This window comes from Ambystoma mexicanum, chromosome 13 (assembly GCF_040938575.1).
Source record: "Ambystoma mexicanum isolate Mex_15411 chromosome 13, UKY_AmexF1_1, whole genome shotgun sequence".
In the NCBI taxonomy this organism is placed as follows: domain Eukaryota; kingdom Metazoa; phylum Chordata; class Amphibia; order Caudata; family Ambystomatidae; genus Ambystoma; species Ambystoma mexicanum.
The window spans coordinates 59,903,050-59,927,147 of NC_090938.1; the positions used below are offsets into that span (position 1 = coordinate 59,903,050).

The 24,098-nt window shown below is 47.2% G+C and overlaps 1 protein-coding gene across 12 annotated transcripts in view; it reads left to right on the forward strand.

Moving 5' to 3' along the window:
- LOC138520856 (complement decay-accelerating factor-like) overlaps window positions 1-24,098 on the forward strand; it is a 623,694-nt gene that overhangs the window by 331,984 nt on the left and 267,612 nt on the right. For 7 of the 12 annotated variants that reach the window (XM_069633259.1, XM_069633257.1, XM_069633256.1 and 4 more), the window contains one exon: window positions 4,323-4,502. The exons of the other annotated variants lie outside the window; for them this stretch is intronic. In XM_069633259.1, the coding sequence (XP_069489360.1) occupies window positions 4,323-4,502 (180 nt within the window). The remainder of the gene's footprint in view (window positions 1-4,322; window positions 4,503-24,098) is intronic. 12 annotated transcript variants of the gene reach the window in all.

Genomic DNA, 24,098 nt, shown 5'->3' on the forward strand with positions numbered 1-24,098 from the left:
TTGCTCCCTGAATCTGAAGGACGCTTATTTACACGTCCCAATTTGGCAGCCCCATGGGTCCTTACTGAGGTTCAGGATCATGGGCTTCCATCTCCCGTACAAAGTTCTACCTGTTGGCCTTAATTCAGCACCAAGGGTCTTTGCCAGGCCTATGAATGCAGTGGCAGCCCTTCTCAGGGCCCAAGGTCACCATGTCTATCTATAACTAGATGACTGGCTTGTCAGTCCATCACACCGCCTCCTCCCTCATGGACACGTTACATGACTTGGGATTCTCCATCAGTCTCAAGAAGTCTCAGCTGGAATCGATGTAGAGTCTAGCGTTGCTGGGCCTCATCTGGGATACGAGGTCCGAGAGTCTTTCCATCAGAGGACACGATTGCAGCCATTAAGAGGGCCACGAGTCACTTTCTCAGCAGAGGGGTGACCTCAGCCTGTTGTTACCAACACATACTGGGTATTATGGCAGCATGTTGTATGGCAGTGTCCTTCACAAGACTCAAAATGAGGAGATTATAGGTGCACTTCGCAGCCTCATGGAATCAGGAGCGAGGCTCGCAGGCAGAACTTATCAGCATTCCTTCCTTCCTTCACCAGGACCTAATCTGGTGGAGCATGGACTGCAACCTCAGGGTGGGCAGGCCCTTTCCGACAACCAGCACCTCAGGTTACCATCACCACGGATTTGTCCTTGGAGGGCTGGGGAGTGACCCTGGATAACCACAGCATCCACGGAGTCTGGTCCCTTCAAGAAAAGGAGGCCCATATCATTTGGCTGGAACTAAAGGCCATCTGGCTGGCCCTCAATGCTTTCCTGCCGCTCATCAGCAGCAAAACGATCATCATTCAGACAGACAACTCCACCAGCATGTACTACTTCAACAAGCAGGGTGGCACCAGGTCCCCTCCATTATGCACCCTGTTGGTCAGCATCTGGGAATGGGCCCTGCAGAACGACATCCACTGACAGCGATCCACCGCCTGGGGGAGTTGAACCTGGAGGCGGACAGTCTCAGCAGACTGGGGCGGACAATTATGAGTGGCAGCTGAACAAGCAGGTCCTTCAGGAGATCATCAGCATATGGGCCATCCACTGGTGGACCTCTTTGCCACCTGGTTCAACAGAAAGTGCCCTCAGTTTACATCCTGGCAGGGACAGGGTCTAGGCTCTCTGGTTGATGTACTGGAGGTACAGTGGACCAGCATGGACGCCTATGCCTTCCCGCTCACGCCACTGGTATACAGGGTGATCTGCAAGATAAGAGAGTCCTGTCACCTGAGCATCATCCTGGTAGTTCCGTGGTGGCCTGCGAGGCCATGGTTCTCGGAGCTACTCGGCCTATCGGACCAGCCTCCGATACGCCTTCCACAGGGCCCAGCTCATCTCCTATCGCAGCAGGGGGGCACGGTCATGCACTACGCCCCACAGAAGTTAGCCCTCGCAGCGAAGTTCCTGAGCAGGTCACGCTGAAGCATCTGCGCCTCTCGCAGGCTAATCTAGACATCATTCAGAGGGCTAGGAGTGATGCCACGAGGAACCAGTACAAAAGCAAATGGATCAGGTTTTGCCACTTGGCGGAAGCTAGGAGGGTCGATCCTCTCACTTGCTCACTGGATGATGTGCTTTCTTTCTCAGCACACTTAGCACACTTGGATTTGGGAGTGCAGATAGACACGTGCCAACCTTATCTAGAGGCCATCTGAGCCTACCGGAACTCGGAAGAGGAAGTTTTCGCGTCTGCCAATCTGGTGGTTAAATGACATCTGACGGACCTCACTAGACTCTACCGGCCCATTAAGAAGCCCCACCCTGTGTGGGACCTCAATATAGTGTTGGACGCCTTGGCGCATAAACCTTTTGAGCCATGGTGTCCGCGGACATCAGGCTGGTCACCATCAAGACAGCTCTTTTGGTAGGCCTGACTTTGGCGAGGCGTATCAGCGAAATCCAAGCTCTAGTGGCCTCTGAGCCATACACTACTTTTCTTTTCATAGGGAGATGGTGGTCCTCCGAACGCACCCCACATTCTCGCCCAAAGTAGTCTCAGCGTTCCTCCAGAACGAGGAAATAGTACTTCTGACTTTCTTTGCAGAACCCAAGGACGAATCTCAGGGGGTTCTGCATTGTTTGGATGTCAGGCAAGTGCTGAAATTCTATCTTGACAGGACCAAGAACTTCCGCAAGTCGTACACTCTATTTGTCACCTTCGGCGGGTCAAGGCCAGGTTATCAGGCCTCCAAGGCCTCCTTCGCAAGATGGATGGTCGCAGCCATTAAGGAGGCATGTGAGGGGCAGCACAAGCCGCTTCCGGCTAGCATGCATGCCCAGGCTATCAGAGCCAAGGCCACAACGGTCGCATTCCAGAGACACGTCCCTTGGTAGGTCATCAGCACGGCGGCCACGTCGGCCACTCGCTCTGCTTTCTGCAAGCACTTCTGTTTGGATGCTGCCTCCAGGTCAGATGCGGCTTTCGGGCAGGCAGTACTAAGGAGCTTGCTTTCTTAAGGAGGGTCACCTCTCCACTCTGGGGCTACATTCAGTTGTAATCGCCCATGCAGTATGGAGGAAAGGGGATGGGATGTACAAGTTATTATACGTTACTTGCCAAAGTGACTAACGTACTCTTAGTCCATAGTCCCCTCTCCTCCGTACGTCCCACCATCCTCCCCCCTAATAAAACTGGCGTCATTAGGCGATGGTAATATTGTCGATACGTCTATGGGGACTGAGGAGTGGTGCCGGTGGGCAGAGTCAAGGGAGCTCATGCTCCCAGGGCCACACCCCTCTGCGCCTCTAAATTTAAAGGGGAAGATTTTTTCTGGTGTAAAGGGTTCAGTCTCATGTCCCTAGGAGGGACGCGCATGCAGTATGGAGGAAAGGGGACTATGAACTAAGAGTACGTTAGTCACTACGTTGAGTAACTTATAATTTATTTTCCTTTTTGTATTCCCTTGGCACATTTGTTATCTAGAGAAGGAGGGCAAGGTTAGGTGTTCTTAGTCTAGGCCTTTTTTATTTTGACCAGACTGACTTGGACGTATTTATTATTATTTAATGGTTGAGATTACTCCCATTTTAGAGTTTGGGCCATTTAGGAATTCTACCATTGCAAGCAAATTCAAAAATAAAGATTTTTGAAACTTGCATCCATTGTGCCTGTGCTCGATACCATGCCTTCCTCACAAGAAGTACAGAGAACGTGGAACAAGTCATCTTACTTTTGCATACATCATTGCCGAAGCTTCCACTAGTGTATTGTGAACAGTTTGGAAGGGCTACTCCTGCAAAAGATAAGGAGATGTCCACAGGGAAGCTCTCATGATGGTGAAAAACGCAGGGGCTCAAATACTTAACGTCGTAACGAAAGTGGGCATGTGAAAAGGGTATTTTAAATACATTGTGCTATAGCTACTTTTGGGGACTTGATTCTTGAGCAATGCTTCACAAGATAAAACTTATTGGTTGCAGGCGTAAGAGTGAAGTACAGTGCTACTGCTGTGCAAACATGTTAATGAAATGTATGTAGCTACCATCTAGTGCATATATTGTGTTGGAAGTATCAGTAACAGAAATAAAAAAGGAAGGGACATTATTATAGTTTAAGAACGAAAACAAGTTGGGGACTAAATAGAGATGACTGGGTTGTGTTATGCAATCAAACAAGCAGGCTTGATAGGCCAGGGACAGGATTGAGGGTGGGGCATCTCACAACATTATCTCTACTTCTCTTATATTCAAATTCCCTTTTCAGTTCCTTGAAATCATGCCATCCGTGGTGTTTGACCTATTTTCTCTCTGAATGTGCTTATATCGCTTTGTAGTTGCTGTTTTTGACACTATCGTTGTTGTCCTTTGTGTTTGCTTTCTGTAACTTTTTCTTTTAGTACTTTATTGTACCAGGTTTTGTCACGATCAGCAACGTCCATCTGCTTGCATTCTTCAGTCTCGTGTTAAATACATTTTGGTTTATAGCTTTGTCCTTGTCGGCTCCCGTGAGCCTCTACCATGCTTCTCGTCCTTTCTGGTTACTCGTTTTGACACAGTTGGTGCTCTCATTCTATTTGCATTCTTAGCCTTGCGTCTCTCACTTTCTGGTTAGCGGCTATGTCATCGTCGGCACCCTGGATTCTCCACCAAGTGTCTTTTACTATCTGGTTATACGTTTTGACACCAAGGTGCAATCAGTGTTAGGTGCACCCTTCAGCCTTTCTTTCTGCATTTTTGCTGACTGGTTTTGACACCATTGGGCGAGCGCTTCAAATAGCAATTTTCAAAGTCCCTTTGTTTATTACACTGACATGCTTGTCTTTCCCGCCTTCAGTTGTGACGTGTGGAAATCCTCCGGGATTAGTTAATGGATCGCACAGCAGCAGAGGCCCTTATACATATGGATCTTCTGTCACTTACCGTTGTAATTCTGGATTCACCCTATCTGGACCACCATCAATTCACTGTAAAATTGATGGATCTTGGAGTGGTCCAACTCCGATGTGCATCAGAGGTACAGAATTTCTGAACTGCAATGCTTTTTGACTCTTATACAGCAAAATAATGAGCTTTTGTTAAGGGGGTTCTGCTTTGCCGCATTAAGTAAGAACATTAAGTAATTAGATAATGTTTAGGCACAGTTTTGGACAAGTGTGAGGTTACACTGATTAAAGTTGTTGGATCACAGAAGCATCATAGGCAAGTTGAGGATGTTAATTGTGGGATTAATTGTTATATTGTCTTGTATAGCACAACCTTTGTTGTTTTGACAACCTCTTGGTGCTGGGGGACATTTATTGGAAGGAGTGGGAGGGGCGCCAAACCTAGAGTGTTGATGAATGCATATTGGAAGAGGTCTCTTTCTGCGTACATCTCTTTCTAGATGTGTTGTTGTCAGGACCCTTGGGATGTGTTTATTCAGAGAAGTGCCCCTGATGAAGGTATCCTGCTTGGTTTGCTACTAGAGCGGCCTGCCATGAGATCGAGCATGGGCACAGGTTTTTACTGTAGGGCTGTATGTGGTGCGTTGGAGGGACTGATGTGGAATTGATGTCAGAAGGGATGGGATGTGCTAGCAGGCATTTCACTGTTTTGTGTGTAAATACCTGTATGGGGAGTTTTCCTAAAGTCCCACTTGGAGGTAAGACTTAAGTAAGCTAACACAGTGGTTTGTGGATTCCCCCAACTCTTGGTCTCAGTCTGTACTATTGCTGGAACCTTGATAGTCTGGCAGAGGCTTATCTTAAGAGGAAGATGCGACATGTAAGTAAGTACACTAAACCTAGTTAGTAATGCAATTTCAAAGAAACTCTTATACATAAATGGTTTAAGCCGAATAAAGCATTTTAAAATGACAAATGATAAATGTATGTTAAAATATATATTTCTGATGCTCGTGGATCTGCTTAGAATCGCATGCTGTGCATATAGTCCGACATCTAGTAGTAATCGCAGAGTACTGCATCTTTCTTCCGAAGATCGAAAGGGGATGTCGACATGGGCGTGACTGTAACACTATCCCTAATGTGATGTGCAGTGTACTCAAATCCCTCACGCATCGAGGTCCCTCAGATAGTTTTTTTCCGCCAACCTTGTTGGTTGCCTAATACGGAGCTCACAAGAGTTAATATTGCTTACTTTGTCCCACGACCTATGGTCGTCTAGTTTCCCGACTAATCTTTCGAAGACTGCCCCGTGGGCTTCCTGACGCCAAAGACATCCACATTTGCTCGGCGACTGTTGAACTGCTTGACGACTGTCGACCACGTGGCCTCACCTCTCTGGCCAGGCCCTTGCATGGAGAGTGGGGCCCTGGGTTTATTCTTCTTCAAGAATGTATTTCCTTTTCCCTTCTCTTCCTCTATTTGGTCTGGCTGCCATCACTCTCTGCTATAGAGAGGACGCCCTTTAAATTTTGCCCATCGTGTAACGGCAAGTTTCCGTGGAAGGACACCCATCGCTGTTGCAATCGGTGTCTGCCTCGAGACCACGATGAGCACTCATAAGTTCTGCAAGCTGTTTTGACCGAAATCGTTGAAGGGCAGGCCGGACTATACGTTGGGCGGCCTACGCCTCGCACCTTGAAACACCTGTCTATAGTTGCGTTATAAATGCTAAATCATATAATGTATATTATATCTACGCTATGCAGGCCAAAAGCCATTCCCCCATTGGCACCATCGCTTCGGACGATGAGGAATCGGCAGCCATGGCTCTGAATTGGCAGCCATCAGCCTTTCGGCTGAACCTTCAAGCTCCCAGATGCCCGGCCCCAACAGACAGGCCACCGACTCTGTTATGGGGAGTTCACATCCTGGCGACAAGTGCACACACGCACCACAAATACCTAAATACACAACCCCTAAGGCCTACTAGATGGAGATGTCGAAGCACACAATGCCAACAGTGCTGCTGAAAACTTAGACAGCGCCTTCCAAACCTCGCAGTCCGGCGCCCTCCATGCAACAGTCTTTTCGGCATGCAACTGGCCATTCTTCTGGAAAGGGCGTTCACCCAAAAAAACATAGTCGCTGACACACCTAAGGTTTTGGTGGAGTCATCCTGCAGGGGGATTACATAGCCACATTGGATATGAGAGATGCATACTTTCATATTTAAATGTTGCCAGGGCACAGAAAGTACCTCAGGTTCATGATAGAAAACACCCACTATCAGATCAAGGTTCTCCCCTTCGGCATTGCCTCGGTTCCACAGGTGTTCACGAAGGTACTGGGGGTAGTAGCTGCTCACCTGCGCAGACAGTCCATCCCAGTCTATCCTTACCTAGATGACTGGCTCACAACAGGGGATTCGTACGGAACATGCCAAACAAATACCCAGAAGACGGTAGATCCCCTCTTCAACCCAGGTTTCTCTATCAACGAGAAAAAGTCTAGTCTAATCCCCAGCCAAGTCAAACAGTTTTTGGGGGCTCTAATTCGGACTAAAGATGGGCTTGTCTTTCCTACCAACTAGAGGGTTCAAAACATGTTGTTCCAGATCCCTCACTATGTAGCAAGTCACAAGGTGACCGTACGCAAAGCCATGCGACTGTTAGGGATGACGGCCTCCTGCATCTACCTTGTTCCACACGCTCGCCTGCGCATGCACCCCATGCAAGAGTGGCTCTTGAGCCAATGGTGTCAGGCCAGCGCCCAGTGGGACGATCTAGTGGTTGTCTCAGCAGTCCTCGTTCAGTCTATGCAGTGATGGTCAAGGGAAAACCTTTTGCAGGGGAAAGCCTTCACCACCCCACAATAGAGGCCACTCTCACCACAGACACATCTCTGTCGGGATCGGGGTCTCACCTCCATCAGACAGGGCACGACTTGTGGTCTCCAGCAGTAGCGTCCAATCACTTCAACCTGTTGGAACTACTAGCAGTATCCAAGGCCCTGAAGGCTTTCCAGACATACCTCCAAGGGAAAACAGTTCTAGTCCTCACAGATAGTACCACGGCTATGTACTACTTGAACAAACAAGGGGGCACTCACTCTCTAGGGCTATCCAGACTGTCCCAGAACATCTGGAAGTGGGCACTCAAATATATATTCCTCTTCTCACAACATGTTCCAGGGGAATTCAATCTTTTGGCAGACGTATTCAGCAGAGACTTCCCCCCACCCGTAGAGCATGAGTGTCAGCTACAAGAGGACATTTCACTCAACGTCTTTGCAGAATGGGGCTTTCTAGAGATCGACTTATTCGCCACCCTGGAAAACACTCAATGCCCAGACTACACCTCCAGATACCCACAGAACCGCTCCAAGGCGAACAGTCTCTGGATAACATAGTCAGGGAGATTTGCCTACGCTCTCCCCCCCCCTCCCCCCCGATTCCCCTTCTCAACAGAATAGTGCGCAAGATGCACCAGGAACTAGTCACGATGATCCTGGGCCCACCAACCGTGGTTCTCCCAGCTCATGGCAATGTCAGTCTCCCCTCCCAGGAAGCTGCTGTGCCCGTACAACATGCTGTCTCAAGATCAGGGAGGGACACTACATACATGCCTGTTAGGGAGAATTCTCAGAAATGGGCTAATTCCTCCCAACCTTAGAGACCCCCAGCAACCTTGCTGGATTTTGAGGACTTGATTTTTTTTCCTGGAGAGAGTGAGAACCTTTTTTCCACCGTCTTTTAATGTGATTTTTAACTCTGTGTTTCTTTTGGTTGTGGAGTCTGACAAACTCCATAGGCATCATTGTGTGCATTGTGTCACACAGCACCTTCAGTGCAGTGGCACAGGGAAGTCTTCCAGATTACCCAAAGGTTTAAATACCTTCTCTTGGATAAACTACTGTTTCCAAGGGCAGTAAAGTGAAATTGCCTTTGCTTACATTTGTAACTTTCTAGACCCAGCACACACCATCTTCCAATAGAGTGCTGTAGGGGTTACTTAGTATCCCCTTTTGTCTAGCTTTTCATGTAACATTTTTATGCTACCCTTTTCTCGATGACTGGCTGGTCACAGTGGTTTACTTTTAACTATCGTGGTGTGCATTTACCGTGGGCTACATTCGCAGCTGCAGTAAAGCACCGAAGCATGCAATTTTTGTCAAAATGGCCCCGGTCTTCTTCTTTTTTCGCCTTTTCTTTGTGAAAATGTCCTTCTTGAGATTTACTCATCGCTCCAAACCAGACTTGGTCCCTTTGTGCGCTTTGCCTTTGGCGGGATTCACGAGTAAAGCCCGCCTTGGCTCCACGGTGTCTGGTGTGGCAGGAAGTGAGGGAGGTGCCCGAAACACTCTGTGCTTAGTCTCCTAGGAGGCCCAAATGCACTCTGTGGTGATTGGCCGGCTGACTGTCTGGCAAGGTCAGCCACCCTGCTGGGTGACTGACAGCAAGGTTGGAATGAATGGGAGAAACCTGCATAAAAGGGGAAGCTTTTTGGCTTGAAAGGCAGAGTCGACCACTGGATAAAGGCATCCAAAGAAGAACTTGAAGAGGACGCCTGCTGCAACTCCTGGACCGTTGGTTTGCCTGATGAAGCCCTGCTGCTGTTCTGAAACTCCAAATTCGTATCGACGGAAAAGCCCCTGCAAGGATGACTTCTCCCCTTGAGTTGGTGGGACCAATCAACTCCAAAGTAAGCCACCTGGACATCCTCTCTGAGCTGGTTAAATTTCCCCAGAGTTGCTGCTGGAACTGAAACGCCAGGGAGAGGAACACCAGATTGTGTGCGTTGTTTTTATGCTGGCCAAGAGCTCCAGGAAGATCCTCTGGACTCCCAGGAAGCAGGACTGACCGAGCCTGAGCCACCTCATCAGAGTGCTTGTTTAATCAAGAAACCTTGTGTGTAAGAGTTTATTTGAATACTTGTCACTGTGAATCTCTGAGTAACTCCCCTACAGTTCACATTGACCCCTCTTGAGATAAGCCTGGCTGCTCAACATGATACCAACCTGTGTAGTACAGACTCATACCAAAGGTTGGGTTCCTATTGCCAGGAGATCAGGGTTGTTGTAGTGCACCCAAAGAGTACTGCATACAATCTTGCCTAACAATGCCCTCAAACTCTCAATTTAGCAGCCTGGCTCCTGAAGTCATAGAGTTCAGACACCTTCAACACCCTCAGAGATGCATGGACATACTCAGAGAGGCACAGAAACCTAGCAACAGACATTGCTACTCCAGTAAGTGGAAGCACTTTGTTACCTGGTGTAATACCAAGGGCATCAATCCTATTGATTGCTCTCCTAAAGATATTGTCCTACACCGTACTCGCCTGTTAGATTCAGGACTGGTTCACAATTCCCTAAAGGTCCACTTAGCTGCTCTTTCGGCGTACACTATGTCCCAGAGCAGGGTTTCGTGGTGGAAGATTCCTGTGATTAAAGCCTTTATGGCGGGGGTAAAGAGACTTCATTCCCCTATCTCCAACCCAGCCCCTGGATGGGACCTGAATGTTGTTCTTACCAGACCAATGGGACCTCCCTTTGAACCTTTGCACAAGACTAGCCTTAAGGCACTCGTCTACAAGTCGTCTTCCAAGTGGCGATCACCTCTATAAGGAGAGTTAGTGAACTGCAGGCCCTTTCAGTTCAGGACCCCTTTGTCACGATTCACAAAGACAAGGTGGTTTTGCGCAAACACCCACGCTTTGCGCCCACATGTATCTAATAGTTCCATGTAAACCAGTCCATAGAACAGCCCACCTTTTTCCAGAACCCCACTAATGTGGCAGAAAGGAGCCTCCACACACTAGATGTGAGGAGAGCGGTTATTTACTATCTGGAGAAGACAAAGCCACTAAGAAAAACAAACCAGTTCTTCGTATCCATGGCAGCTGGTAGAGAAGGGGACCCTGTCTTGAAGTCAGCTATTTCCAAGTGGATCGTAAACTGCATCATACTGTGTTATACTCTTGCCAAGAGAGATCTACCCTTCACGCCTAGAGCTCACTTGACTCGGTCGGTGCACAGGGGCTACAATAGCATTCATTGCAAATGTTCCTCTAGATTCCATTTGCAAAGCAGCAACCTGCTGTTCTGTACACACCTTTACACAACACTACAGCCTAGATACACACTCTAGGTCTGCTTCTCAGATGGGACAAGCAATGCTAAGACATCTCTTTGCTACTGTTCCTTCACACATATCTCTGGGTAGTGCTCGCTAGTCTATGCACAGCATGTGATTCTAAGCAGAACCACAAGCATCAGAAGACATACATTACTCACCATAATTGTATTTCTGATGATTGTATCTATTTAGATTCGCATGCGCCCACCCTTTCTCCCCTCGTGGAGTAGAAGGAACATAGACTTCTTACATCGTCTCTCTTCTGTACTTGCTCACGCAGACTATAAGGCTCCCTCACGGCAGAAAAAAACAATCGGAGTGACCTCAACGTGTGAGGGATTTGGCTACAATACACATTATGTAAGGGATAGTGTTACAGTCAGGCCCATATCGACATCCCTTTCGATCTTTGAAACAAAGATGTAATACTCAGCAATTACCACTAGATGTCAGACTATATGCACAGCATGTGAATCTAAGCCGATACAATCGTCAGAAGTACGTTCACGGTGAATAATGTATGTCGTATTATATTTACACAAGAATCACTTTTAAATACTTAGTACATAGAACGAAAACACTCGAATACTTTTGGATACTTTTCAAAGGCAACTGCTTAGTTTGTAGTTGCTCGCCGTTACGTTTGTTACAGCCTTTAAGAGTAATGACAGTTCTATCGTATTATCAGTAATAAGGCACACTCGCAAATCTTATTAGAAATACAGTAAAGACATTTACTCTGCATACACAATTAGGATAGTGACTTTTGGGAAGGAAAATAGTTAATGTTATACTAGCAGAGCTTCAGGTTCTAGAGGTAGTTTCTAGGCACAAGTCTTTTAAAGTCCAAAACACAATACTAGCTAAAAGGCAGTTCGGAGTGGCTCAAAGTCTTGTGAAGCAGCAGCAATCAAAAGTTCCTCTGAATACTTAAAAACTCAATCTTTAAATTTTTTCCCTAAGCTCAATCCACAACAGAATTGCTCTTAAGTAGCAGAACATAGAGATTTAATACTCAACAAGTTCCAAATGTATCTGTGTTTTAAATGCACAACAAGACAAAATAAGACGACAGGGATGAAGAATAACAAAAACGGTCCTACTAGGTCTTGTCATTTGGATCATGCAAGTGCAGCAACAACAAGTGGGGTAGAGGGGTGTAAGTGCCGGTCAGAGCCGAATGCACCAATACCAAGGAGGGAAATGAGGTGCAGGTCAGAGTGCAGAGCCTGCAATTCTGGGGTAGCTGAGAATGAAGGGGGCAGGAGGGCCCCTGGGATAGGTGAGTGCCAAGGCGAGGCCAGGTGGACAAGAGCCAGGGGAATGCAGAGTGTGCGAGGGGAAGAAGATCCACATACAAAGTGTGAGGAGTGGGCTGGAAGGGCTCAATAGGGGTGCAAGCCAGCCGGGCTAGTGTAGTTAGAGGGAGTCCGGAAAGGCAAGTGCAGGTAAAGGGGGCACGGGTGTCAGGGGAGACACAAGTGCTGGGTAGACCGGGCGAGGAGGGCCTGGTTCCTTGTAAGAATCAGAAGGACCCAGGCGCCAGTCAAGCGCCAGACCGGGACATTGGCAGATGGGGTGGGGGGCCTTAAGAAGCTTCCAGAATGTAAGGGAATCCGGCTGAAGTCTGAGAGGGGCAGTGAGGCATTCCAGAGGGAGGCTGCTGCGGAAGAGAGAGATCTACCCCCAATCTGCTTGGAAAAGCATCTGATCTGCAGAGAGTTACAGCTAGAAGACCTGTGGGCTCTAGCAGGAAGGTATTTAGGGAGGGGAGAGTTGGATATAGCGGGGTCCCAGGCCCCAGAAAGCCTTGTCAATGGTGCAAAGGGTCTTGAACTTGATCCTTGCAGCAACCTGGGGCCAGTATAGAGATTTTAGAGCTAGGGAGAAGCAGTCTTTGGGCTTGAGGCCAACGATAAGTCCTACAGTCCTATTCTGGAATAAGTTGAAGGGCAGATTGAGGAAGAGGCTGTTGCAGTATCCCAGCCTCGAGAGGACCAGAGCTCTGGAGACGTTGAATTTCTGGGGGAAGGTGGGGAAAGGAGGAATGCCTCTGAGGAGGTGCAGCTGAAAGTGGGCCTTCTTGGAAGGTCTGTGTTGTGAGGAGAGAAGGAGAGAGAGAGAGAGAGAGAGAGAGAGAGAGAGAGAGAGAGAGAGAGAGGAGTCGAAGATGGCATCAAGGTTGTATGCCTCATAAGAGAGTGGGGGGAGGGGGCCCATCGATGGCAGCCAGAGTAGGCGGGAAGGAGGGAGCTGGGGTCCCAATGAGAAGGATCTCAGTCTTACTTGCATTAAGGCATAGATCACTAGTAGCACACCATGCCTGAATAGCAGTCAGACAGTCAGGAATGAGAGGAAGAAGATGAGGCCGTGGAGGGAAGCTTGAGGGGGAGCTGTTTGTCGCCCTTATAACACAAAGTGAGGAGAAAAGGCAGAGATCAAATGGGCTTGAGGGGCAAGGTAGGCGTTGAAGAGCCACAGTGAGAGATAGACCCATGAGGGAGGCTGAAGGTGGAGAATGTGATGGAGGAGAGAAAAGGGCCCAGTTGAACCTGGGATGGTCGGTCAGAGAGGAAGGAGCTCAACCAGTTTAGTGCCATGTCTGTGATGCCAAGGCTATCACGGGCCCGATTTATAAGGGTGGCATGGTTGACTGTATCAAAGGCAGAGGAAAGGTCAAAAGGAGAGTTGGAATCGAGTTGGAATCGAGATTTGAGAGCAGGTGTTCAGGAGTGCAGTTTCCGTACCTCTGGCTGCTCTGAACACTTGTAATGCACAACTTGGACATCTGTCTGGGAGCAACGTATTCCATTTTTTAGCAAAGGTTCCAGAGGCAACAGGCCGAAGCAGAATTTCATATATAATGATTGTGTGTATGAGGGGCACATCTCATCAATCTTTGCTCACACATGAACCCCAGTTTATGTTCCCAGTAGTGTAAGAGGTCAGAAATGTGAGGCAGGCAACTTTGTAGAGTTTTAAAATTAACCATTTTATTAAATAAAAAGGTTGGATAAACACTTCACTATCCCCATTACAAAAGGAGTGTATTAAAGGCAGAGGAAAGGTCAAGAACTCTACTAAGAACGAACATCTATCCCTACCCTGAGAAAGATTTCCCTACCTGAAATAAACTAAAGGAAACACTCTAACCAAAGGACATCTGTCCCTCACATTTGTACATTCAATAAAGCAATAAGGAAATGCATGGCAGTTCAATTCAACACATATATAACATACAGTTAAATTCACAATATGACCAGCGTCTCTTCTCATAACCTGGGCGAATTCCCCTTGCCCAGATCTGAGCAAGGTTTTGCTTCACAGTTCAGAAGAAATAAGGAAATTCTGGTTTGCACAAAGTTCCAATACAGTTCTTGAGGATTTAAACGTGATAACAAGAGGTTCTGTTGTCTCAATAATGTACCAAAATAAATGGTACGTTCCAGCTCCTCCTGGAGTCAGAACAGTTTTCATGTTTGTCTTCTTCAAGTAAACAACGATGATTGTCTTTGTTGGATGATTTGCCACAAACTTCCTCCACAGCAGGTTTATTGAATTGTCTTTGTTAGAACCACAGTTCAGCACTTTCCTCAATTACTACGGGTTTGTACCCATGCCAGTCCTTCTACATTAGCAGTTTGCCATACAGGTATATATACTCTGCTATGGGTATACCCTCCTGCCCGTTCAATACTTCACAAAAGAACAAAGTGTGCTTCAGTGGTAACTTCCAACTTAGAGCAACAACAATGTTGCAAGGTTTCGTTGGCATCACGACTTTTTTGGGGAAACTAGGAATCGCATTAGTGCTCTTTAGGATTCCTCTGCAACATTGCTCCTCTCCCTCTGGATAATCTTCTTCAGAAGGGCAGCCTGTTTGCCCCCTTTCTTTCCCCTCTACACCAACAACCAAATAGTGACCAGCAAATGGTCTTACTCTGTTTCTGTATTGGCTTTGGCAATGAGTGTTTATATCATCTGATGATCTGTATTTCACAACACGGGAACAGCAAGTTGTACAACCTTTGAGTTTTCCAATATTCCCCTCTCACCTTGAGCAATGTTTGTTGTACTGATATTGCTGAGTTTTTAAATATTCTTGGCTTGGGTGTTGCTCGTAGGCTTTTGTTTTGAATCTGGGTTTTTGGGCCTTCCACCAACTAACACATTTGCTTGCATAGTCACTTTGTTTTAACAAGTGTAACTTGCATTGTTTTTGAATAGTTGGTATTCAAAATTAGTGTTACTGCTTCTTTCACTCACACGCAAGTGAAATTGCACGCCGTGAACACGCAGACAGCGTCAGAGCGCTCCAGAGTCACTTGCAAGCTGTAAACTCACCTGGAAAGTCGCTCGCTCACACTTCGCTTGGTGTTCACAGGTCTTCTGTCGTTGTGGCTCCATACGATCGAGCAAAAAGCCTCGTCTGCTCATGCCACTGGGAAATGGAGCTTTCTACGATTCGGAGAGACTTATGTGCCCCCAGCCACCTGAAGCCTTTAAAGAGGGCATACTTCCCTCGCTACTTCTAGTTCCCATTGTGAGACCTCTGCACAATGAGCCTTCAATGGGTAAGCATCCTTTTCTCACGCTTCCCATTGCGTGACCTCTGCAACAGGGATAACTGGAGGAAAAGACCCTCTCAGGACTGTGAGGCACCTGAAGGTGTCTCCCAGAGTAGTACCCGGGGGAATCTGTCATCAAGGTGGCCAGGACACGGCCATCGCTATTGGATCCAGTTCCTAGGGAGGATCACCAGAATGGGGGGTCCACAGGGAGTAGAAGTGGGACACCAGGTGGGACGCGGTATCCCCCTTTTTGTAACACCTTTTCCCCATCCTACCACGTAGGATACTCAGAAGCTTTATCCCCCCGCCCCTCCTTTTCTGACACGAACAGTTTTGCACATTACAAAAGACAACAGACTAGCATCAGAGCCGTTTACCTGACATGTCCCAACAAAAGAGTCAGGCAATGGACCAGCATCACAGACACCTGATAGCCCTTTCCCTTCCCCACAGGAGTAAAAAGTGGAGCATGAGAGCACACTACGAGCAAGGCAGACCACACAAGGAGACAGCTATCAAGGTACAGCAGTTCAAGAAGAGGGGAAAGGTGGCGAGAACCGAAGGAGTGACATGGAGAGTAGCATCCTTGCCCTTTCTGACCTCAGCCCGCAAAGCTTCTATGAAAGCATTACTAAGACCGCGAACAATAGCCAGCGTGTGTTGCAACAGATGTCAACGGTACATGGAGACCTCCTACACTGGTAATCAGGACAGGGAGAGACGCTCACTACCGTGGCACCATCCTTGACACCAGAAACAAGAAAAGCTAAGCGGTTCATAACAGCCGGTGAGTCGAGGGGAGAACCGATAAGAAACCGAACTGTGTTGACCGAAAGTTACAAATGGCAAAATTAAAGGGAAATTAAAGAACTGTTAACTCTCCAGGGTAAAAACAGCTGCAGAGGTGTCTGGCACCACGTGGGTGCTCACTCAGGAGACTCTGGTTAATTCCCCCTACTATGTTAACTACCGAAACCAGAAGGCCGTAGTAGAGCCGTAAGGAAAAGGTCAAAGTGGTCATACAGGAGTCTAGCAAAACCCCCTGTATAGTCAAAAGACTTTGACCGGCAAACAATTGGAAAGCTAAGGGAGACGAATCCTGCAAAGTGAGAAAGGAGAAGGATCTGTGTGGTTGCCAACGGAGGGATGCTGACAGAAAGGGGCGAAGTATAATGCCCAGTGAACATTGTGTTGCCAGAAGTGAACCCGACGGAGGGATGTCCACAGTGGATTGTTTAAAAAGACATTAAGACTTGTGAATGCCACAGGTGAAATTGTTTTGGAAGAAAAGCCGTAGTGAACCTGACGGAGGGAGGCAAACATTCGAGAAGCATCTGACCCCAGAAGAGGGGGTTGCGTGGGGTGAAAAGTCATTTATTTAGATTAGGCGTTTTTCCAACCTAACTATACAGTTTAATAAAAACTTGGGACGGGAGTATAGCTCTGTGGCAACGCGCGGGTCTTGGAAGCAAGACCATGCTTAGCAAACATAGTTCGAATCCCAGACCCGTGTTTGAAAGATTTTTTTTTTAAAAAAGAGTGCATTATAAAATGAAACTAGCGCCTTGATACCCACGGGTTATGTGCGCTGTAAATAAATGCAAAAACAAACAAACCCTTGAACTGTGATCACTTGTGTCTGTCTTTACTGTTGTCTCATGAGTTCCTTACAGGACCTGCCACCGCTTTTGGCTTCACAGTGGTCCCGGTGCCTTCTCTAGACTCCTGCTTCACTTCCGTGTTCAATCACAGTCCTGCTTTCTCCTCTCCTGCTGCTGCTCTACTGCCTACACCTGAGGGGGCTTTTTAAGCGTCTCAGTCTCCCTCAGGTGTAAGTCGTCTACACTAATTAGCTGACTGTTCCTACTGCAGTATTCCTCTGCATCCCTCTTACTTGTCCCAGTCCTGAAGGAATGATGTGATTTCAAGTCCCTGGCAACAAAGTTAGTTTTCCTAACCTTTTCTAGTATGTTGATTTGATCTCTTTTCCCTGGCCACCTGGGAGGAGACTTTAGGCAGGGGTTTAGTGAGGGATCCATGGGATTCATCGCAGTAGGTATGGGTCGGGGATGACCGTTCACCCATTGGTAAGGTTCTGACTTTGATAACATCTACATAAGCTTTTTTATACAATCACTCTGTCCCCAACGTTGATCCTCACTACTTTGGTCCATACGCTACTATGGTCCATAAATGATTGTCCGATACATGTCGGCACAGATTTAATATGCTTGTAACCCAGGCTCGACATCCCGCCATCCTGCGATAACCGGTCAGCCAGTGCTTCTCTGTACTTGATCAAATAAGGAGAAACCCATAGACATAACCAGTAAAAAATGGGCTTCAAAGATATTTCATCCTGAACACACTTTAATTCTAATTCAGCATGAAGCATATGATTAGATGTATTTTTAGGCGGACATATAGCTCTTTTAGAAAACCTTTCTCTTGCGCCGCCAATTTTAAGGGCTGCTGATTGCCCTAAAGCTCTGCAGAATACAACGCAGCAGCCTTCTCCTGTGAGTTATTTATGTCTAAGGCTGGAGTAAAAGCCCCTTTCCTATTTGTGCATAGAACCTGAGCGTTGCATTGCTCAAGCGTTAAGCCAGCTTTTTCCATGTGGCTTGAACATTTACAGTTTCCCATGAAACGTATGACATGGTAAATACAATTTTGCAAATTTTCAATGGTTTGGCCATCCACTCCTAAGTCGCGAGAGTATGCATGGAAAACTTCTAGCTGCTTCCTAAACCGTGTTGGTGTCATGGAAGTAAGAATTGTGTTAACCTCAAAAAGCAGCACAAGGATCTTCTCTGGCCCTAGTTTTGCAGCATCCATATTTATTATAGTCCGCATTTGCACTCATTTGTTGAAACAAATACTAAAGAAAGTGGGGCCCAGGTTGCACCCTTGCCTGACTCCCCTTGGAATCTGGAAGGAGGTGGTGTTATCTCCAGCCGATTCTAGCGAACAGACTCCTTGTTTTCCTTATAGAGGCACTGTATCGCTCTAATCAGACAAGAATACCCAACTCACATAACATTTCCCAAATTTGGGCCCTTGCCACCCCATTAAAAACAGTCTTTAAATAAAAAAAGACAGCGTAAACGTTTACTTTTCTAAGAACAACATATTTTTGTAACGTGATAAAAAGGCTAACAACTTTGGTCTACAGTACTTTGCCCTTCTTTAAAGCCAGCTTGAAGGTGACTGATGATATCCTCGCTTACTGCCCAGTTTCTTAGATGTTGTACCTCTGCTTTTGCAAAAATGTTCCCTGTTGCATCTCAGAGGGAAATTGTCTAATGATTGGCCAGATAATCATATTGACTTTTTTTTAACAAGGGGACTATTTCAGCTGTAGTCCATAAAAGTGACTAAACTTGTCACAGTAATGAAAATCAGCCACAAAGCCGAGGACCAAACATCTATCGCAGATTTTAAAAAGTCAATGAGGATCTTATCACGTCCTGGAGCCTTGCCACTTTTTTGGCTATTAATGGTTTCATTAACTTCCTTTACAGTGACATGTAAAATGCAAGCCTTGTTCTCCTGCGTATCTCTAAGCAGCATAGAAGTAGGAAATCTTGCCTCCTGAGTGATGATATTGCAGAGGAGCAGCTGTATACATCTGCAGGAGATCCCGCTCCCCTGTATTGGAGACATGAGACTGTGCCTTGCCTGACACCAGCAGTCATACCAATACCGCAGAAAGTATTTGGAAGAAGATACCCATTGAGATAACCCTATCGGATATACCCCCGAAGTGAACACAACCTGCTTGAGGAACTCCCTGAAGAAATATGAAAAAGAATGAATTAAATTAACTGATGACTTCATAAAAAAGTGTGCACGACGTCTGGAGATAATGAAGTGAGACAATGTAGGGGTCCTAGAGGTCAAATGACGACGTAAATAACCGAATGAACTATCAACGAGGAAAGACGATGATTACACGTTAATAAAGTGCTGCAGAAAACAGAAGTGCAATAACTGTACATACGCTGAAACGCAAGGTAGATCAAGTCATCATAGATGCTAGCTATAAGTAGTAAATAGAATGCAGGCGTAGCCGCCATTGTACAGAAACTGGACATTGGTATCATGAAATAAATAAGCCAGAAGCCATGAAGGGAGAATGGAGAGCTGTGTTGCAGCAGAATCTCAGGCTCATATGGAGCTGCGTGGCGTGGCTGCTTGGCCTAAAGTCAAGATCCTAGAAATCGAGGCCAGCTATCTACACTGGAGAGGAACAAGTGTGTAGAGGATGGATCTTCTCACGCTAAGGTGCAAGAAAGAGCACAGAGGATGCCAAGTTTCAATTCATTTAGAACATTTAAAACCTGCAAAATGGATCAGATCGTGGTCTCCTGTCACGTGAGCCAAGGATGGAAATAGAGCTATAACTTGGAGTCCCAGACACGATAGCGAGTGCCCGCACTCCCATGCATTCCCAAAGAAGAGAATACTCTACAAGGCCAAGTACAAAGACAATTTCATGGCAGAAGGCATGGATATGAGAGATGCTAGGCTAATTAGGGAGTGAGGTAGCTTCATGTCCTATCTCCCTGCACCTGGGTCTGGGCTTACGTGCTGCCTAATGAACCGAATGTTCCGGACATGGCACAAGCGTGTGAACCAATTGTATTAGTCCGTATAATGAAGGACCTTATCGCTTGCAGGACCAATGAGGAACTGTGTATCTAATGTTTTTGAAATTACATGTTTTAAGAGATAGGCATAAGTTGTCTACCTGAAAAAGGACAGCCAATAACAATCCTAGCTCCCATATATGTATATATCTAGATGTTTCCCTTAACTAATCCCGACCATTGATAGGTTTTTCACTATTGCCACGTAGTATAACATCACTCTGACGCATTGATTATAAGAATTTATTTTTTGTAGAGATCATTGAGAGACTGAGCGTACGTCCATTGATGTTCGTTGTAACCTCCCAGTTTTAGATAATTGTTAATAAAACAGTGACTTGCCATCTTCTTTGGACTCAGAATTATTTTGGTGTAATCTCCCATTCATTATGTATGCACGTTCCCAAGGGCCATAACCTCATTACTATAAATAATATTCCTACCCTTTGTGGCCCATATATTCACAAATCCCCAGAATGCAGCACTATCTTTATTTTTCACTGCATTGTAAAGTGTGTTCGATCTTTGATTTGCAAACTCCTTTTTTCTATTTGAGAATAGTGTTTTATAGTCCCATCTCAACATACGGACATCGATTAGAGGCTCAGGATCTGTATTGTATAAGATCCGTCTCCTCCCTACACTCTTTATCGAACCACCCCATGCCCCGAATTGTACTGGAAGATATTACTTTCCTTGGTTTAACAGTGTGTTTACTCATGCGTTTAACCATCTCACCATTAACACAAATGAAGATTTAGGTTAATAAAAGGATTGTATCGGAAAAGAGTAACCAAACAGAAGATGTATAGTGGAAATTCATTTCTTTCATGAAGTCATTTTTATTTGAACTGGAACTTGGATATTTGTTTAATGAGAATATGTATTTATCTGGCGAAGATAGCCCTAAGGTTAAGGAAGCCTTTGAGAGATGGTACATCTACTGTTTGGATCAAATGTGGGCCCAAAATCCTTAAACTATTCATGTATAAAGACATTGTAGGGTTGCAAGGCACATTTATGCTGGTTTACGTGCAGATCAGGCATTGACATATTTGGCCTCCTTGCAGATGTTTGGGGAATACACACACCAGGCTTTTGTGTTGGGACTTCCCAAGACATATTTAATCAAATTTAGGGTACCTGCTCTCATTAGATTTATTCTATACATAAGATTGCAGACGCTGCCAGTGTTGGAAATAGCATGGTCTTGGGTGGGTCTTCCATACAAAAACAGAACTTTCAGACTATGGGGGTCATTATGAGATTCGCAGTAATGGAAAAACAATGCCGGTAAGGGAATACCGGCACCGCATACCGCTCCGGCCTATTACGAGTCAACAACCCGGTATCAGCGCTACCGCTGACACTGTGCACCCCCGTACCGGCATGCGCGCGGGCACACAGCCCTTCGGGCCAGCAGAAGCGGGATGGCGCTAACAGGAGGACATCACAAGCCATGCGCACATGCAAATACCGGCATCATGAAGGCGGTAATAAGGGATACCGGGATGCCGGCCTCACCAGCATCGCGAATCATCCGCTAACAGCAATGTACAGTGTTCCCAACTGCCACAGGTGCACACAATCAGCACAGGTGGAGGCAATGGAGTCTGACCCAGCACAAAAGGAGCACCCCCACACACCACACCCCTTTCCACACCAAAATGATTCCACTTGCAGTTGCAATATTGGGGCTGGAGGACATGCTTGCATTGCTACACCAGCAACAACAACAGGCACCACAGAGGAGATACAGGAGGATAAGGAGGGTGAGGCAGGCCCAGCAAGCCCCACCAGTGCAGCCAGTGGTACCACACAGACCGCCCCCAATCCCTCGCATCAGCCAGTCCATTCAACCTAACCGCTGAGCAGATCCACACCCTGTACCGCCTGGACCGGGACATCATCATCACCACCATTGTGGACATGATACACAACGACATTGTCAATCTGATTGAAATACGCACCACCATCCCCCCTCTACTGAAGGTAGTGTCTGTGCTCCACTTCCTGGCCACAGGCACCTACCAGCACAGAGTGGGGCACATACATGGCATATCACAACCCTTATTTTCGTGCATGCTGAACCAAGTGCTGGATGCCCTCCTGAAGCCCTCAAGCGACTACATAGCCCTACCACGGACTGGCCAGGAGATCTTTGACAAGAAAGTTGGCTTCCATGCACTGGCAAGCATGCCAAATTGTATTGGTGCCCTTGACTGCACCCATGTGGAATTGGTGGTCCTGCATGCCACGGAGGTGGTGTACCGCAATCGTAAGCTATATCACTCCATCAATGTACAGATGGTATGTGACTCCAGCAAGATCATCACACATTGTTGTGCCCCTTTTCCCGGATCAACTCATGACTCAATGGTCCTGCGGAACTCCAGGCTACCACGCTACATGGAGCGACATGCAGGACAACATGCCTGGCTGCTTGGTAAATTGCATGACAGGCACATGGCAGTGTAATGGGGGGGGAGAGAGATGCACCACCACCCTGGTGTTATTGTTGAGATGACTCCACAATGTCCATACTGCAAAACGCTGTGCCGCAAGCATCCCAAACTGAACATGACAACCAAACCCCATAGTAATGACGGAAGCTGCACACCAATGACAATATGCCTGACTTTCAACCAGCCCACATCCCACAACACGTCCACTGCACATCATCAGACCTCACCCTCTGTAACACAATCCAGCAACATGCTGTGAGTATGCACAATGTAAAAGTCTGCAGCAAAACACAACACAGGACAAGCATCCTTGAGTGTGGACAAATCAATCCCACCAAGGGAATACACTGCTTGTCATGGGGCCACCACCACAGTAGCGCTGTATGTCACAATGGGAATAATAAGCGCTGAATGAGAAATCATGCAGAGACTTGTGCCAATGCTGCTAGTAATAAAATCATACTAATCACTACACATCACATTATGCCACCAAACACAACGGTATGCATCCGCAATGCATGAACACCAGCAAGGAAGTGGACACCCTGCACCATCTGGACGACGCAACCCACACCATTAGACCATGGGACAGCACACATAGTGGCAAGGTAAAATGTTTGCATACATCTAGGGACATGTGCATGTGAACAACAAATATCTGCAGGCATGTGTGATAAGTACAGGTGTCCTTCAGGAATTGACTTACACATACCTTATTTTGAACCCATGCAGGTGATAGTGGCTATCCCTTGAAGCCGTGGCTCCTCACCCCTGTCTGGAACCTGCAGAACAGGCACGAAGAGTTCTACAATCGTGCCCATACCCGTACCCGTGTGGGGATCGAGCAGACCTTTGGCCTGTTGAGGGCACGTTTTCGCTGCCTTAGCAGTTCGGGTGGGGCACTCCTGTACAGGCATGAGAAGGTGGCCAAGATCATCATGGCATGTGTCATGCTGCACAACATGTGCATCCGACGGAACGTGCCTCTGCCCCCTGACATTGAACAGCAACCACCAGGTGAGGATGAAGAAGATGGGGTTGCACATCATCCAGGTGGCGATGCACAGGAGGGACGTGCTGTGCACCAGTCTGTTATAGGCCAATATTTCTAATACACATGGATGCAGAGGGTACCATGAATGTGGGACTCAGGGCACTGGGTGTGGAGGTACATGGACACTATGCACTGTAAACCAATAAAGCACACATACACAATATAAAATGTCCAGTCATGGGATTTTTTTGGTACACAACGGGTGTATTTAACAGGAAATAAGTAAAAAGTGCTCAGACCCTCCACCTCACACACACCCCCTCCCCTCCACCTCCCCCACAACTCCCCCACATACCCCCTCCCCCACAATTCCCTCACATACCCCCTCCACCCCCCAACCCCCACAACTCCCCCACACATGGTGTGCAATGTTATGGCACTCGAGTCTGCTTAAGTCTGCACATGCAGGCTGACCCTGCTACTTATGGGTCGGACTCCAGGGGCGGCATGTTGGGGCGCCGCATGGTGCGCACAGACCTGCATAGGGGGCTCGTCTTTGTGGAGCTTGACGATGACCCATGGGCGCATGGTCTACTGTCGGGATAGGACGATGAGCCTCCAAGGCATCCACAATCCTGCCGACAGCTCCTCAGAGATCTTTAAGGTTGCTGGACTTTATTGCCCCTTTCATGGCCGCAGTGTTCTCTTGTGCCTCCTTCCTCGTCACGTCACCATCAGAGACATATTGTTTTACAAGCCCGGTCAGCTCCTGCTGCCACGCCTCCATCTGTGTCATCCTAAACGCCCCGTCCCGGACCCCTGTGGAGGTGGATGGTACGTGTGGCAAGGGGCCCAAATCAGGTGGGTCCTCCGTGGGGCTCCAGGCCTCTGGTTCTGCCTCTCTTC